This window comes from Poecilia latipinna, unplaced genomic scaffold (genome assembly GCF_001443285.1).
Source record: "Poecilia latipinna isolate Pla-1442-1.1 unplaced genomic scaffold, P_latipinna-1.0 Scaffold2625, whole genome shotgun sequence".
NCBI lineage: Eukaryota > Metazoa > Chordata > Actinopteri > Cyprinodontiformes > Poeciliidae > Poecilia > Poecilia latipinna.
The window spans coordinates 41,136-58,322 of record NW_015115241.1 but is presented as its reverse complement, the minus strand read 5'-3'; the positions used below and the strand labels follow the sequence as shown (position 1 = coordinate 58,322).

The 17,187-nt window shown below is 36.5% G+C and overlaps 2 protein-coding genes across 2 annotated transcripts in view; both read right to left on the bottom strand.

The window, feature by feature from the left end:
- The window catches only part of LOC106938556 (clathrin heavy chain 1-like), a gene marked incomplete at its 3' end in the record, with an annotated part of 28,535 nt that extends 20,764 nt beyond the window's left edge, over positions 1 to 7,771 (bottom strand). Inside the window, exon 1 of the mRNA XM_015020650.1 lies at positions 7,431 to 7,771. Within this exon, the coding sequence (XP_014876136.1) occupies positions 7,431 to 7,472 (42 nt within the window). The remainder of the gene's footprint in view (positions 1 to 7,430) is intronic.
- Positions 7,772 to 8,910: 1,139 nt separating this feature from the next.
- Positions 8,911 to 16,411, bottom strand: LOC106938554 (B-cell linker protein). Its single transcript, XM_015020648.1, has 14 exons — positions 16,365 to 16,411; positions 16,253 to 16,274; positions 16,077 to 16,172; positions 15,419 to 15,447; positions 15,212 to 15,248; positions 15,056 to 15,110; positions 14,098 to 14,128; positions 13,901 to 13,937; positions 13,735 to 13,810; positions 13,566 to 13,603; positions 13,436 to 13,470; positions 12,897 to 12,965; positions 11,299 to 11,457; positions 8,911 to 10,593 (listed from the first exon to the last, which is right to left on the bottom strand). Exons 3-14 carry the CDS (start codon positions 16,129 to 16,131, stop codon positions 10,477 to 10,479), a joined length of 738 nt encoding a protein of 245 aa, XP_014876134.1. The 5' UTR covers positions 16,132 to 16,172; positions 16,253 to 16,274; positions 16,365 to 16,411; the 3' UTR covers positions 8,911 to 10,476.
- Between the last annotated feature and the right edge of the window lie 776 nt (positions 16,412 to 17,187).

Genomic DNA, 17,187 nt, shown 5'->3' with positions numbered 1-17,187 from the left:
TAAAAAAAAAAAAAAACTAATACAGTAACCAATTATGAGATGAGCAAGAAATACTGCATTTTTGTCAAATCCCATTAAAAAAGCAAATAATAATATAAACATAAAATATATTGATCGACGTTCCAGTAATTATGAATCAAAGGCAGCAATAAAAAGGTGAAATTTCAGCCTTGATTTAAAGAAATTTGAGTTTCAGCATCATTACAGTTTTTTGTAAGTTTGTTTTGAAGCATAAAACCAAATGTTGAACATTTTAAGACATTTATGGCATAAAAACAACTGATTCTCTCATATCACTAAGAGAAAAGAAATATTAACTTCAGATTGTAGAAAAAATAGAGTAAAGCTACTTTGGGTTTATTTTTGATATTCATTACATGGTGGGAAATAAAACAAAAATGCAGTCATAGAGCTTTGTGTTGATTGTTTAAATTAATGTTAAGAAGCACCAACAAAAAAAAGTGATACAGGCGTCTTGAAAAAGGCCACAGAGAAGACCTGAGGGCGATCAGAGCCATATGCTGCCTCTCCTGTAAGGACTGCCAAAATGATCCAAGGGTGCAGAAGGGAGGAAGCACAACAAAGATGGTAGGGGACAAGATGAAGATGAGAATGCGAGGAAGAGCTGAAGAAAACGTTCAGCATCGAGATAACATCCAAACAAGGCAGTGTGGAAGCAAGGAACAAAACACACGGCTGAGAAGTTGGCCTAATCGGAGCGGTAACACACTCCTTTGGCATTTTACAGTTCAGGGTGGGGCGACTGACTCACCAGACGTTTTAGCAGAAGATTCCAGACTAAAAATCACACTTCAGCTCTAACCTACCACAGACCCATAAATTACCTCCATCGATTCCTCACACATGACTGCGCATTATCTTTCTGCAAAAGGTGGGGTTAGATATCACAAAAACAGCATTAATGCCGATGCAGCTTGGATGGTATGTGGTGAGTCAAAGACTGGCTGGAAGTGTTGCATCAGCAGCTCAAGTGAGGAACGATGCAAAAACACTTCCACATTTTTTCTATGATAAATTGTTGGACAAGTCGAGCCGGTAGCTGGTCAGGAAAGAAGGTAAACTAAAGTAAAAACTTCCCCTGACAAATTTAAATTTTCTCTCTTTAAAGTCGCAGCCGGTATTAGCATCTTTCGTCTCCTTGGATGTTCAGACACTTTTCAAATTCACGTTGCATTCTGGTGGTAGCTTTTTAAAAAATAAAAACTTTTGGTAGACGATTTTAACTTGCTCAGAGTTCACCAACATAAAACAAACCAAATATTACGAAAGCTTGGGAGGATCTTTTTGAACTTACTAGAGATGCACAAATGACTTCCAGCTGTGAATGAAAGGTCAGAAACTGATAACTGAAATGTACCTTCCAATAACTAAATGCATTGAGTAGAAATACCTGAAGAAACACAGAGTACTTTCAATACAGATCAAAGGTTAAGGACAATTCAGGAATGGGGATTATTTTATAAAAGATTTCTGCCTCTATCAAAATATATTTTTCTCTATTATCTGTTATTCTCAGCTTTAAAACAAAACATAAGACCTCAAAGAGAAATGTTTTTGGTATCAGAGCGTCTATAATGTTGCATAGGAACTATTTTCTTGCAGCTTTTTGTAGGAGAAAATGGTATATAGTATGGCAGCTTGATCATTATAGACTTTTAAAGTCTTCTAAAAACACAACTCTGAATAAAAATACAAACCTAAAAGTAGAAACATCCAACTGAAGGTGCCAATATCAAGTCCTGCTTTCTTTCAAAACTATTCCCTCAACATAACCGCTAAGCCCAACCACAGACGCCACCGTCATTTACAAGTGGTCCACTTTGTCAAGTGGCCGTTTTCCTTGCATGTGTGAACTAAAAGACAAGCTGGACAGCAGTCAGAAAATGCCTAAGCAACCAACTTCATTAGCTCACCCTTCAGTATTTATATTTTACATGCTAAATCTACTTTTTTTTAACTTCTCCCTGTGCTCTAATGCAATCATATATTAATGTTCTGAGTCCTGTGGACCCTTCAGATCATACACGAGTTCTGGGGCCTAATGTTACTCCCCACCTGCTGGATGAGTCAACGCTCTTATAGCTTCTACATCTATACTGTTAAATGTTTGTTATGAAACTTTTGACCCAACTGCTGTTTGTGTTAAAATGTTGCTCTTATCTAAAAAGCAATTCCTTTCCCTCAGTTTATGCCTGCACTGTTGAGCTTGCTGCAGTAAGGCCACCCACAGCCGTCTGTCAGTGGACGGTAATGTAGTCCTGAGTGGGACTAAAGCTAAAAAAAGCCCCAACAAAGAGAAACAGACTAATGTGGATTTTCTAAAGATTGAGTTGTGTTAGCTGTTTTAAAGGATTTGTTTTAGTTTTCACTTTTGTTTCACTTGTTTTTGGTCTCGACTCTTCAGCAGGCTTCTACATTTAGGCAGTACGATGCATAAATGTGCATTGCTATATAAATGACCTGAATTGAAAACCATTAAAAACAATGCAAGCACTGTGGGTGAAACAGCTCCTTCAAAGCTTTTACATCAAAGTTTCAGTGACTGAACACAGGCACACGTCCTCATCCCGGTCAATGCCTGTTCTGTTCCTCTGCTTCCTTCGCTGATGTAATTTGCTGGACCTAAACAAGTTCTGTTTACATCACATGTCCATCAAATGCATCCGCCTGCTGCCTGACGCAGGGCATCGTTTCACAGGCAGAGATGCTGCTGCAGAAGCTGCTGCAGAGTTGCAGGTTAGAGGCATTAAACAGCTTGGCAGGACAGTTTTCAGGAGGTTTAGAGCTGCAGGACATTTTGGCACTTACTCATGCTGCTACAGAACGTAGGCTGCTGCACACACAGAGCTGAACGAGCTGCAAGTGACTCTCACTTTCAGAGCTCAGCAGACCTTTTCATCTCAACGCAGCATGAAGCGTGATTATGAACTTCAGAGCATAAAGCTTACTTAAGGAACCCAGCATGACAGATGTGTATTTACTTTAATCTTTAGACAGAGATGGGAAAAGTGAGCCATCTGCGACAACAGAAAAATCAATTATTTGGGTTTCCTACACATTTTCAGGCTCAAAATTCCAAACATATCCAAATTCAAAGTTGTTAATCACATATATATATATATATATATATATATATATATATATATATATATATATATATATATATATATATATATATATATATATATATACACACACTGTATTCTAGATATTTGGGCACAAGACATTTACCTTTTGGAGTTGATTAACTTTATATTCCACAAATTTCAGATTCTTTATAGCACATGTTATGTTTGTAAATATTAATAAAGTAGATGTTTTCTGCTTTTTTTTTTTTTTTTGGAATTTGAAAAAATCCCGAATAAAAAACTAAAATTTAGGTTAAATCTTTGGACTTAAGAGGAAAAATATGGTAAAAGAGCCAATTTCAGCATTAATGTGATTTTGTTTAATTTCCCTTTTGGGCAAATAAAGTTGTTTTTTTTTTTCAGTTTGTCAATAACCAAAACATATTAATGAGTTTGAGAAGTTGAGATGAGGCAAAGCGTCAATAAATGATGTCATTTAAATGACTTTAAACAGCCTGATGTTTTTTTATTAATTCAGATTTTAACTTTTAGATATTAAAATAAGAGATAAAGCCTGAGAAGTCAAAGATTTTGACCAAATTTAACCTAACTAGATATAAAAAGTTATTTTTAAAAATATCAGGCATCTTGATCATTCTGAGCTGCATTCCTGCACCCTGCCTCTGACTATATAGACTGAGCTGTAGATGCCAGGCTAAAAAAAAAAAGCTAAACAACTTGAGGCTCAAAGTCTTGGGTTTGCAAATTCCAAGCATTTTTCACTCTGCTTGAGCCACCTGGATTTGCACGGGGATACAACAGGGCAGAGGTGGGATTTCATGCAAGAAGTGGAACATAAACCAGTTTGTTGCTCATCACTGCATCAGACTTTAAAAAAAAGTTTGAGGGAAAAGTATGTGGCTCTGAGAACAGATGACCCAGACATGGCCTGATGGCGCTCTGCTGCAGCCGACACAGTTTTCAGGCAGAGGACCTAAGGTCAAGAAAGAAAGTGAAGCAGCAAACCAGAGGAGCTGGAAAAGAGGGGTGGGGTCTGCTTTTCTCCTTCTTCTTCTCCTCTAGTGAAAAGCCATTTCACAGCCGGCTGCTGCCATAACAACCAGCTACAGACCAGTGGAGGTGGTGGGGCACGTCACCAAGTTTCTCTTTTGGCTCCAGGACACCGGGCACTGGGGGACCATTCAAAGTCCAAAAAACTGAGGGGAAAAAGAGGGGACGGTGGTGGAAACGGTTCCCCCGCAGAACACCATACAAACGGCTGTTTGTTTCTTTTATTGCTCTGGATTGTAAAGAGGCATTTTTCTACTGAAGGCCATGTGCTATGCTTATGCTTATTGCTTTGAAGCTGCACAGATGCTTCAATTAGAGCCTGGAAATACATATAATATTACTGCTGTAATATAAATCAGGATGCCATGCGTTAAATGCTCTCATCCTGCCAGCCTGGGTGCAGTGAAGGGATTCAGTTTGAGAGCAAGTGACGGGTTTTACTTCTGCACAAACCTGTCTGGTAATTTTCTCCAAATTCAGCTTAGGAAGCAGCAACCATACATTAAATTAACTGAAAATAGGGAGTGTGTTCTCACAAAATATGGGGAGAAAAAAGCAACAAAGCTTGAGAGCTAGTGTCATTCAGGGCCTACAGCTACAAAACAATCTATTCCACACACGTAGGAAATAAAGCAATCTACTGATTCAAACGTATCAGCAATCAATTAGTATGTTTCTATTCTTTAAAACTGAAGTACTTTTCTATGTCCTACTCACCGTCTAACATACAAATAATGATTAAATGATTCAGATAAATAATATCAATAAGAAGGAGGTTGCTCCAATTTACTTTGGATATCAGCGGTTAAGGATTGACTGGTTCACACAGGAATCTGGGATCGCCAATAAATGGAATCAATAAATGTGTAATTTCCAGAAAATATGCTCGACTAAAACAAATTATACATGAGATGGTGTTTTTGTAATTATCTCCACAATTCATGAAATTACTTGACTCCAAAGGAACGTAAACTGAATTAAATTCAAACATCATTAAAAAGTAAATATGTCACTACATCATTCAAACTGTGAACTTCTGTAGACTCTTTTCACTCAGACATAAATTTCATATTTTGTTCCACAGCACTCTCAAGGTTGCACTTTTTATTCCACTACACTTTTCCTTCCACTCAATTTTCCATTAGCATGGACAATGTATTCAGAACAACACACTTATTCTTTAGTAATGACTTTTTGTGTTTCTTATCCCTGTGTACGCCAAACAATTACATGACGAAATGAATTTTTGGTTTCCATTAACTGCAAGTCAAAGGAAACATCAAACATCACTCAATAATGATTTTTTTTTAAATAATATTTTAAATTGAATTAATGTAATATTCAAATTCATTGACATTCAGCTGTATATGGGTACAAAATAACTTGTTTATGTGTATGAAATAAAGGCAAAAATAGGCATCGAGAGTTAATGGAAGATGTTTGTTTACTGAGGTTCTGGAGCAAAACTTTGAAAACATACACTAAGATTTATTGTCCAAACTTTTGTCTACCAAGGAGTTTTGGAAATATTTTTGCAAAGCACGCATTGAGACTTGTGTCAGTGACACATCTAAAACCTAACTGCTCGTTTGCACCAAGTAGTTTAGTAAGTGGTTTGAGATTTTGCAACAGAAACACAAAAACAGCAGCGAAACAAAGTAAAGGTCTATGTTTTACATAAATGGTTTCTGCAAACTCAAATTTAAGACTTTAAGGCCATTACTGATGAAATTCAAGACCTGTGTGACAACAGCCAGAAGACAAATTTAATATTTTATATAGAAGTGCCAAGCCAGAATGCACATAGCATCGTACGGATTGTCAACAGAAGTGACTCAGAGGCAAAGTCCAAACTGGCGATAAATTTAGACTTACCAATCATAGATGGAAAAAGCTAGCTAGCAAAGGTTTGTTAGCAGCTAGTTAGCCGTAGCCCCAACCACCTTGAGTCACAAGGCAAAATAAATGCATCTGCATGTGACTCAAACAGAAAAGTCCTAACAGAAAAATAAACTACCTAGATCATACACGACTAAAATAGTCCTGCCACGACAAAACTTCAGACTTGTAATTAACATATTTAAGGACAAATTCCTAAATTTTAAGACATTTTAAGGATGCACATAAACCTGATATTCTGTTTTCAGATCCTTGATTGTGACTTCATCTCAAACCTTAACCCTAAAGAGAAGGTTGCTATTTTCAATTAAATCAACAAAAAAAAGTCTTCCTTAAAATAATTCCTTGAAAACAATGCCATTTCCTGAAGCATACATTTATTAAAATGAAAATCTCTTAACTAGAATAAGCTTCATTGATGCTTCAATGCTAAAGAAAGTCTCATCTAGCCTTCTCTAGCCTGATGTTACCATTATGCACCTCTTCTTGTGATTTCAGAGTGAAGGGATTTACAAATGCAAGCCACACTTTTCAGGGCATTATTTGTCAAACTTGTAACACATGAAGTCAACATCTTTATACCTTAAAATGAAACGCTACTTTGTTTTGCATTTTAGCAAATAAAATTCCAATAAAATGCATTTACGTTTATGGTTTTAGATAAAACGTGATAAAGTGAAAAGAGGTGCTTTGAAGAAAAAAAGGGAAAAAAGAGCAAGATGTCATGCAGGGCTTGCAGGATAACGGGCCCAGAAACGATCTCATCCTGCGGGCTGGAATGCAGTCCAAGTGCAAAACAACAGATTGTACTTCTGCACACACCTGCCTGGAAATTTACGCCCAAATATCCGCAAAAACAATGCTTTAGCGCATAAAACCACCTAGCAGAGGGTTGCAAACAGGCGAAAATGCTGCTGCAAGATGATAACGCGGTAGCAACAAAGCTTAACAGCAAGTGCCATTCAGGGTCTCAGTTACAACGTAACTGTGAACAGCTGAGCTCAGTTGTAGGCGGTAAAAATAAGAGCGAGAGAGAGAAAGTATCAAAACGCCGCAGTTAGTCTACAAAAAAATGACGGCGGCGTTTTCAAGTTGAAAACACCGGTCCCCATTGGAGCTGTGTACAACCTGCCTGTTCAATTTCTACAAGTCATCATCTGCCCGGCAGGAGCAGAAAACTAGGCCTGTAGCTATATTGAGCACCACCCTGCAGCCCAATTTCAGATTCCATTTAAATGCGACATGTGCTGTTTGTGTGCGGAGGAACATGGGTGCAGAGCGAAGCAACCCCCCCCCCAAAAAAAACAAAACAAAGGGGCTCAAATTTTTCTGAGGTTTTTTTTTTTTTTTTTTTTCTTCCAGTGTGCTTACCTGGAGATGTTCCTGAAACCGTATTGGTAAAATCTGAGCCATTTTCAGGTGATTTCTGCGCCTGAAGAGTCCGTGAAGAAGGAAAGGGGATGGGGGATAACCAGAGGAAAGAGGTGGCTGTCTTCTGTTTTGTGTCCCCCAAAAAACCAAAACGATGGGCGGTAGTGTAGCCTGGTTGGTATCACACGAATCCAGTGACTGCTCCCATTCAGGAGCCCCCCTACACCAGCGCTGAATCAAAAACTCCGCTCCTCCGCTAAGAAAAGTAGTCCGCTCTGCCTAGTAACTGAGCCAAACCTGCTCTCCGCGGTGCCTCGTAAGGAAACCAGAGTGTTCTAAAAATCTACACAGACTCTTTATAAGTCATGACTTTGCATGTGTTGGCGTGTTTTCCTTCCACATGATGACAGACGATTCATCCCGTTAAATGTGTGGATTGTACTCTTCCGCTGATACCCCTTCCCCCTCCCCATTTCACCAACTTCAAAATTAACAATTCAGTTCAGCTCCAGCTCTGTTTTGACTGGTTACCAACGAAAATATTTATGTTTCTGAAATGTATTTAAATCGGAGACTAATTTAACTATTTCACATTTTGTCATTTTACAACCACAAATTCAACATATACTATTGGATTTTTATGACAGACCAACACAAACTTGTTATGGGAATGTAAAAGGGTTTGTTTGTTTGTTTGTTTTGTTTTGTTTTGTTTTTTTAACAAATAAATATTTGCTCATGGCGACAGCATTTTGTAGTTCTTTTTGTTAAAAACTTTTTGGTTGAGGCATTCTTCTTTTAATAGTTAATTTGCATCTCAAAAGCTCAAATAATACCTGAATTAAGACCATAAATCCCAGGGGAGTTGAAAATGATGCTTCAACCTTCTATCAGTTATTATGGACAAGAATCATATCCCCAACTCCAACATCTCTCTGCCAGCCTCAAATATCTACTGAAAAAAACAGTTTTTAATTTTTCTGACAAGACTCCACAAGTTTTTTTTCACTTGTTTTGTTTTGTACCATATACTCTGACAATGTTTCCAAGCCCACAGCATCACAGAACCACCACGGCTCACAGCAGTGACCATGAGACTCTCCTTTAACATTAGGCTTCATTTACCTACAAACCCAAAGTTTCCCCTCATGGCTCCCTAACATCCAGTCAAATTGTTTCCAACAGTTCCAGCTGTTATATACTCTTAAAAATAACTAAATGCAGATACACGTAAGCTGTGGTTATCCACACACACATTTGTCCTGCTTGACTGGCATCTTCTATTTACTAACCCATAAAAGTTCCTAAAGAAATCAGTGTCTTTGTCATATTTACAGTAAAGCATATTCAAAGTCATGTACTTCTGTTTGCAACTGAAAGACACTTTGACCAACTATGACTAGTTGATAACATATTTAAATGTCAGATATTTTTGAATAAATGTTTTCAAATAAAAGTTTGAATGAAATTTGTTTGTTTTTTTATTGATGAGGAGTGCCAGAGGGGGGCGCTGTTTGTATGTGTAAAGATTTTACAGCCTTTAGGATTTTCTTCTAATATTGACACGTTACATTCATTTGTACCTGATTATGTTTTAGTTAAATGCTTGTTTGTTGCTTAACAAACATGAAATTAAACATTGTACACTGATAGATGAAAATGTATCTATAGAGACAGAAAACATTTCTAAATTTGCACATAAATGAAAATAATATATATTCTTCCTTTTGGTGCTTTGTTAACAGCCGTACTTCCAGAAAGAACATGGCTTGTTCCTTCTTTTGGTCCAATTCTCAACACAAAAATGAAAGAGTGTGTTAGACAAATAATAAAATTATCCCCAAGTCGCTGGGAAAACAAATCATACGGTTAGTTGTGGAAACTAAAAAGTGGTCTGTAGCGTGACAACAGAACATGGTTAGCTTTGGAAAAATTAACATTTTTGCAATAAAAAAGATTACAAAATCTCTGCAACGGGAGTAGAGCATAAGAAAAACAAAAAGAGCTGAAAATATTCAGTGCGAGTTGACCTTGCTGGGGTTGTCTTGAATTCCCCGTCAAAAACAGGAACATCTATAAATCTTTGCTGAGGTTCTCAGGACTTTGAATAGTTCAGGCTCAGATTATTATTAGTTCTCTTACTTGCCAACATACAGTAGCTCGCTTCAGGAAGTAATTCAGTTCTCCTTTGCACCTCTTATTAATGCAAATTTCACTAATACAGTAGAACCAGTGAAAAATCTTTTGCATTTTAGGCAGAACAGACGTTCTGTACAAGCAAAGCGATGTGTAAAATAAAAACGGCATTAGAAGAAGCTCTGAGTCTGATTTACATCTCAGGGTCTAATCTGTTTGCAGACAGCTCTAAGATTTACAAACTATTTTCCTAAAAGCAAATAGTCACACATTTGTTGATCTACCATTTGGTAGAAGATTTATGGTTTGATCACAGAGGAGATGTTTGACCCTGACAGGAAGCAGGTGGAGCCGCCAGCGTCTGGTTAGCAGCTGCTCCCACAGATCCTGGAGAGCTGCTGCTCTCATCAGAATACGGCGCCAGAGGATCAGTTCTTCCCAAAAAAACACCACAAAAACCCCCTATGATGACATTCAGACATACTAAAAGTCAGCGTTGGTAAATACAGACAAACCTGGATGAAATTACAACAAAATCAAAGCAAGTGACATTTTCTGGACTGTAAAACAGCCAACATGTTACACTAAAAACTGAAAGTATTTCAAAACAAACACTCTGCAGTGAACTTATGAGAAGGTGACAGAAAAAGATCTGAGCAAACAAATTTATGTAAATGAACAGAAGTGGAAAAATTGCAACGAATAGAGTTGAGACTTCAAGTGCGACAGCTGGATGCTTGATAAATATAAACTTACAGTTTTCATCTAGACATCTTCCTCAAAGAACAATAGTGAATAAAAAAAAATCTATTTTTTTACAATGACAGGTAAGATCAAGGTCTTTTTTCTATAAGATAAAGTTTCAGTTTCTTCCGTTTATCTCACACAACATGTAATAATTAGTGTCGTTTTAGAGCCGTACAGGCTGCGTTAGGTTTGCTGTGTGCTTGGCCTGGCTCTTGCTGTCAATCAGAAGTATTTGGTTGTTCTTGTGGTAAGAAATCATCTCGTCAAGACTGCTGAAGACCTACGAGAAAAGGGACGAAAACAGTATAAAAGTATGTTTAAAGTGCCTTCCTAAAGTATCTTTAATTTCACATTTTGTCACCTTTCACCCACAAAATGTGAGGAATTTAATGGGATTTTGATACAATTGAAGAGCTGCAAGTATTTCTTTGGTCTTTCCACAATGGCTCTTGATCACTTTCTCTAAAATTTTTCTAACTAATGATTTTATAAATACAACTGCAAATTCAGGTTGGCACTAAAAAGTACCAGTAAGATCCTGTTTTCTTACCACGTTACAAACTATTTGCTCTTTTAAAAAGTATAATTTTCCACAAATATCAACATGCCAGAGAGAAGATCTACCCCTATTTGTTAGCTTTGTTTTTCTTCATTTATGACCTAAAAAGAGAAGTAAAAAGTTTAGTTCTTCAAAAGTGACAACAAATTTCCTATTTCAAAAATCATAAGTTGTTTTTGTAGAAACATCATGTGACATTTTCTGATCTAAACCAGTTTATTTAGCTGGACTGAGAGCAAAAAATGGTTCTTTGAACTGTAAAGGTTGCAGACCAGTCATATAAAATCCACATAAGATTCATTTAAGTTTGTGGTTGTTGCATGATAAAATGTGGAAAGACTTTATCAGGCACTGTATGAACTTTTCCCTTCAGAATCCTGTTATCTTTCTCTTCTTTTATATTTAAATATGAGGATTTTCCTTCACCTCTTCATTCTTCTTGCCCTCCTTTCCAAGGGCGTAACCTTTTGACTCTTCAATAAAACGGATGGGGATGTTGTACACCTTCTGCTGGTAGAGGACAGCCAGGGTGTACGGCTGCTGGGGCCGCTTGTCTGAGCTGTATCGAATGAGAAAGGCTCCATCCTGCAACACATAACACAAACGTACATCTTTGAAAAGCAGAAGTGGAGCCTCCTGCACAACCAACAAGAATGCGACACATGGTTTCTGGATGGCAAGTCAACAACAAAGCACTTGTCTTTTAAAACCAGCTGACTAAACGTGCTGGAACTCAATTTGGGTTGCTAGGTGACAGGCTGGGCTCATCTTGGGTTGCTAGGTAACGACGCAGTGCCCCTTGGTTATAACTGAAAACCCCTTAAGCCCTAAGGGTGGAAAGGTAAATGTCCGCAGGCAAAAACATACCAAAATAAATCACTAATAGCCTCACAGTTATCAGATTAAAGTGCAAACTTTTGGTACTTCTGTAAAGGTAAGACATCAAAGAATGGTTTCCTGGTGTCAGTACTATTGTAGCTTTTACCCTGCCTGAATTAAATACAATAAATTTAGCATTTTTATAACCTCACCAAAATGTTGTTATAAAAATATATTGCAAAACATGACTAAAATATTATTTTTCACACAAAAAAGTAGTTTAGACGTTTAAATCTACATGTTGGGTAAAAGTTCACCAAATTTGGACTCAATCAGTTGAAAAATATAGCTTTTATAAATGTTTTACTGAGAAATGTCCCAGGTGGAGAGGTCATTTATCCAAAAATGTCTCCAAACTGTGCCAAATGTGTTTTTCACATCAATACTGGGAATTTCTTTAAATGAAATCGCTGATTACCATTGAATGACACTTAGTACATATAATATAACCATTGGTCATGACATTTACCCCATTTATATGCAAAATGTACCATTGTGCATAGTATAATATATATAATAACAATGAACTGATCGCTATTACTTTGACTCCAACTGATAAACTTTTATAGAAACGCAGTAAAACAGTAAAAACAAACTTTTTGAAGTATAGCTAACAAAGAATAATAGTAACTAAAAAAATTGAGTGGTTTACAAAGTAAAGAACAAATAAATATGAAATCCTTATTAGTAAAAAAACATATTTTCAGTAAAACATAAATCAATAAATACATTAATACATTAATTAATTAATTAATTAACTAATTAATTAATTAATTAATTAATTAATTAATTAATTAATTAATTAATTAATAAACCAAAACATCAAATTTTTTGTGTGAAGTTGCGGGGAAAAAACCGCAGGGTCGCAGCTACATATTATTCAGGTGGATGCGAACACAAAAATCGGCTTTTTTGGGGTTGTGCAAATATGGCTTCTTCTTCTTCTTTTGAAGAAATTTTACTTTCTCAAATCTTCCTGCACTTTCTGAGTATGATGTTTGGGGAAAGTATTCTTGGGCCAAAAAAATCCTTGTAACATAAACCTCCTAAGGTGCTTTTGTCCTGAATTTTTTTTTTTTATTTACAAAAAATGGGTTTCTTTTATGTCAGAAAAGTACATTTTATAGTGGTTTAAGTGGCCTTACCTTTCTGACTCTATTTAAGAGACTCTCAGCTGTCTGTCTGCTACAGTCTCCAGCAAACCACTCTTTATCCTGAATTGAATGAAAGACAGAAATTAAGTCAACAAATGTCCCTCTATTATTATTTTGAGATCAGGTTCTGAATATGTATTATGGACCAGACATTTTGTCCCCATTCTGTGCCTCTCTGCTACGTTTCACACCAAAAATACAGAATAACCCTTTATTATTGGAAAATGACCCATTTGGTGATTTTCTGCTGCTGCTGCTGCATTACAGGAGTAGAAAACACAAAATATTTGCTCTTAAATCTCCCAAGTTATCTATTTTACTGAACTCCATACTAACATTTTCATGTTGTCTAAAAAAAACTTACAGATTACAGAAAAAACTCATGTTACAAATGGGATTCTTAAATCTGAGCATATTAATGGTAAAATAGACTAAACTAAGTTTAGTTGCTAACCAAAGTTTGTTTTTTGTGAATGAAAACAGAGAACTTCCAGTTTAAGTGTATTTTTTAGTGCAGGTTGATACTCTACCTCATTCCCACTCAGCTTCATCATCCTGCTGCCACCTTAAAACAGATATAAAACATGCAATATGCTGAATATTATCTGCATTTTGTCAGAAACAATCCAAAGTAATAATGTACGCAGACTCCCAGCTCACCTCCAGGTTTGCAGTCTCCCATCATAGGATGAGGAGGCCTGCAACAACAACGGGGTGATTAGTTTAGTTTTCATTTAAACATAAATGAAATGAAACAGAAAAAATAAACTGGAAATTAATCCAAATTCCATCACTTTAAATAGTATTTCTGTATAGCTAGCACTCATACGTGGGTTTAGGTTCCTTCAGATCTGGAGGCAAAACTCGTGGTAGCTGACCGGGGAAGCTGGCGCGTCTGTCCTCAGCTGTAAGAGAAATTATTACATTTTCTTCTGGTTTCAGTATCTCTCCAGGTTTGTTGCTGTCCGTTTTTCACTGGTTAAATAGTTACTCACATGTCTTTAGCTCGTGAATAGCAGAAAACATTGGCTGCTAAAAGAGAAGGCAAACATTGTTCTAGTGTGGGATTTGTAAATATTACCTTTGGCACAGAATACTGAACGATTTTTCATGAATCAACACCTATTTGGGCTCTGTTACTTTTACTAGGACAGTTCCCAGTATTTAAAGAAGAAAAGCAAGATACACTTACGGTCTCAGCTCTTGGAACTGGTGGTTTTACCCTGCAGATAATGTGAAAACAAGAGCTTATTGTCTGATTATAAAGTAAGTGTGATGCTGTGCAAAGGGCAGACTGACTCCATTTAGATTCTGTTGCTCCTTTGACACCTTTTGGTTTCATGCGTTTTGATTTGCAAAAAAACACAAATATTACCAAGTATTTTCTTGTCTAGTTTCTAGTGCAAACATCTTAGTTCATTTGAAATAAGACAAACTAACTTACAGGTAACTTTTCAGCAAGATATAGGAGCTTGTTTCATGTAAGTAATTCCTTAATATTGATAAAAAGGCTCCACTGGCAGATTATTTCACCTACAGCGAGACATTTTCCCATGGTGTAAGTGAAATAATCTGCCAGTGAGAAAGTACTTTTTCATCAATATCATTTAATTATTTACTTTAAACAAGCTCTTTTTTTTTTGCTGAAAAGCTACTTGTAAGTTAGTTTTATAGCATATTTGCAGTAGGAACTGGACAAAAAATATTTTTTGCAGTGTGGATTTGTTCCTTTTTCTGGTTCAGACGCTTCTCTGTTCATCCATTCCTTCATTTTAGATTTCCTCCGTTTTTTCTGTGCTCAGTTTTTTGACCTCCAACACATTCTGCCAACCAGGTCTCAATAATTTCAGCATATAATAACTCTCCTGAATTCTTCAGGTGTTAATCAGATCCTCCTGTTAGCTTTTTGTTTAACTCGGGGTTAATTCTGTTTGGATTTGGTTTTAATACACTTTGGGGGGGTTTTGTGCAGAAAAAATATTTTTTTTTCTCTTGTACATCTTGTCTCATCTTGCCAACCTACATTTGTGTCCTCCACATCCATAATGCATGAAACAACAGACATTTAACAGGCTGCACTGTGGTTTTAATGTCTCCCCTTTCTGGAGATAAAATAAAGAAATGCACGGACTCAAATGGAAAAGACTTACATGGGTTTTGGAGGAGGAGGTTTCGGTAATCTGTTTGGGGCAGGAGGAGGGCAGGCTGGAGAGCAGAGAGAAAAGAAATTATCAAACATTTTCTGTAGAGATATTCTGGGACCTTTTGTTAAGCAATGCTGTTTTTCAGTGTGAGATGTGACATACATGCTTCTGGTTCCAAATACACGTCATCATTGTCTTCCTGAAATAAAAAAGATCATTAATTTGTGAAATAAAATTACGTTTTGGTTGCTGTTTTTTGTAGTTTAGCTATGACATTTTGTACATGGATATTTATTTATGCATTTATAAATATTTATTCATAAATATACAATATTTACAAGCATGTACGGGTCATGATTTCAAACTCACCTGTTCTTCATTTGGATCCAGATACACATCTGAAAAGCAAACAAACAAGGAGTAAACAAACATTGTCACCATAATAATCTCACTTTTAAAGACAATAAACTCCCCAAATACTTTTTCACAGCACTGCAAGTCAAAGCTTGATTTTTATCCATATTATAGTTCAGAACATTTATTAAAACACACAATTTTTGTTAAAATATTCAACACAAACAAAATAAACTGTGGCAAGCAGAGCTGGATACTGAGAAATTATTTATGCTATTTATTTCAAACAGAACTGATCAAAAAATATGTTTCATAAAAACAGATTTTATGTTTTTAGCTTGTCAGTAGGTTAAAGCTTTAATGTTGTCAATGATAAATCAATGCATCCAATGTAAAATAATTTTGTTTCAAATAATTTTTTTTCTGATATCAAGTTGCTAGGAGGTGTTTCAGTAGGTGGCGCTGTCTTCCTTGCTTTTTAGTTTTCTTTCTATTTCCCCAAGGGAAAAATTGTTGCTAAATATTAAACACGACTAACCAGCTGTGGGTTTTAAAGGCACTTGAACCACAGATTGGAGGAAATATGTTTGACTGCTGTGTACACTCATTTAAATATGGATATTAGGTTTCATTCAGTGATTTAAACCCGTGACTGTGGTCGTGTTTATTTCACCTTCTTCAGGTAAGGGAGCAGGAGCGGGAGCAGGGCGGGCCGGAGGATCCGGCATCTTTCTCCTTCCGGGTTTCTCAGTTCTGTTTATTTCAGGAGCTGGAAGGGAAAACGAGGCTTTTCACCCACATCATAGACACAATCTACTGTTAAATAAACAAAAAATGGTGACAACTCACGTTTTCCAGTGTTCTGTGGTGTCTGAATGGAACAGGTGAGGATATTTAATCAAAAGTAAAGGAATATATTTGCACAATTTTAGAGAAATACAAAGTTTGAAGCTGTTCTTACCGAGGGTTTGGTTAGTCTGGGTGGGGGACGAATTTCAGGACGAGATGACCTCTCTGCAAAAAAAGAAAAAAACTGATTTTTGAGGGGGAAAGAAGAAATATAGGAATTTTAAAACTGTGCCTTAAAGGTTTTTTTTACATTTTGTCTTGTTAAAATTACAAATTTTATTTCCATTTTATGTTATAGAGCATTTATATTTAACCCTCTTTGAGTTCGCTGTGATTTCAACTATCCAACTTCTTTAAGCATATCTCCACTACCACATGTATATACTGAATCATTTTTTTGTAAAATTACACAAACTCAGCAGGCTCTTCTTCTTCTTCAAAAATATGTTCTACTTCCTGTCAACAACAAAGCACTTGTCTTTTCCAGCAGCCTTTTTGCAGCGGTGAAACCAGCAGGCCAAACTTTCTGGAGCTCTAATGGGTTGCTCGGTAACGGGCTGGGCTCGGCAGGGGTTGCTAGGTAACGGGCTGGGCTCGGCAGGGGTTGCTAGGTAACGGGACAGCGTCTGCTGATGTATGAGTTTACATTCCGGAGGTTTTTGAAACCAGTCAAAAAATATTAACCTATTGTTTATTTAAGCGATTGGGCTTTTTTTTAGAAGCAGTAGAGGCCCAAATGGAAGTACAAAAATGTATTGTGAAAAAATTTTGTAAGACTATGGCTGCAATGTGAAAAAATGTAAACAGAAGTTCAAGGGTTGTGAATACTTTTTCGCGGGTTTGCAAATGTTTTTTAACATTGAGCTACAATGAGAGAAAATGCAGAGATTTTTTTACCCAAGTAAATGTTTTCCTGGATTTGCGTCTGTGGGACC

Excerpts from the sequence above, each read along its gene's own strand:
- LOC106938554 (XM_015020648.1), bottom strand. The coding sequence starts at position 16,131 with ATGCCGGATCCTCCGGCCCGCCCTGCTCCCGCTCCTGCTCCCTTACCT. Across the intron at positions 15,448-16,076 it reads TGCTCCCTTACCTGAAGAAG|ATGTGTATCTGGATCCAAAT; the intron begins GTGAAATAAACA and ends TTTGCTTTTCAG. Across the intron at positions 15,249-15,418 it reads TGGATCCAAATGAAGAACAG|GAAGACAATGATGACGTGTA; the intron begins GTGAGTTTGAAA and ends TTTTTATTTCAG.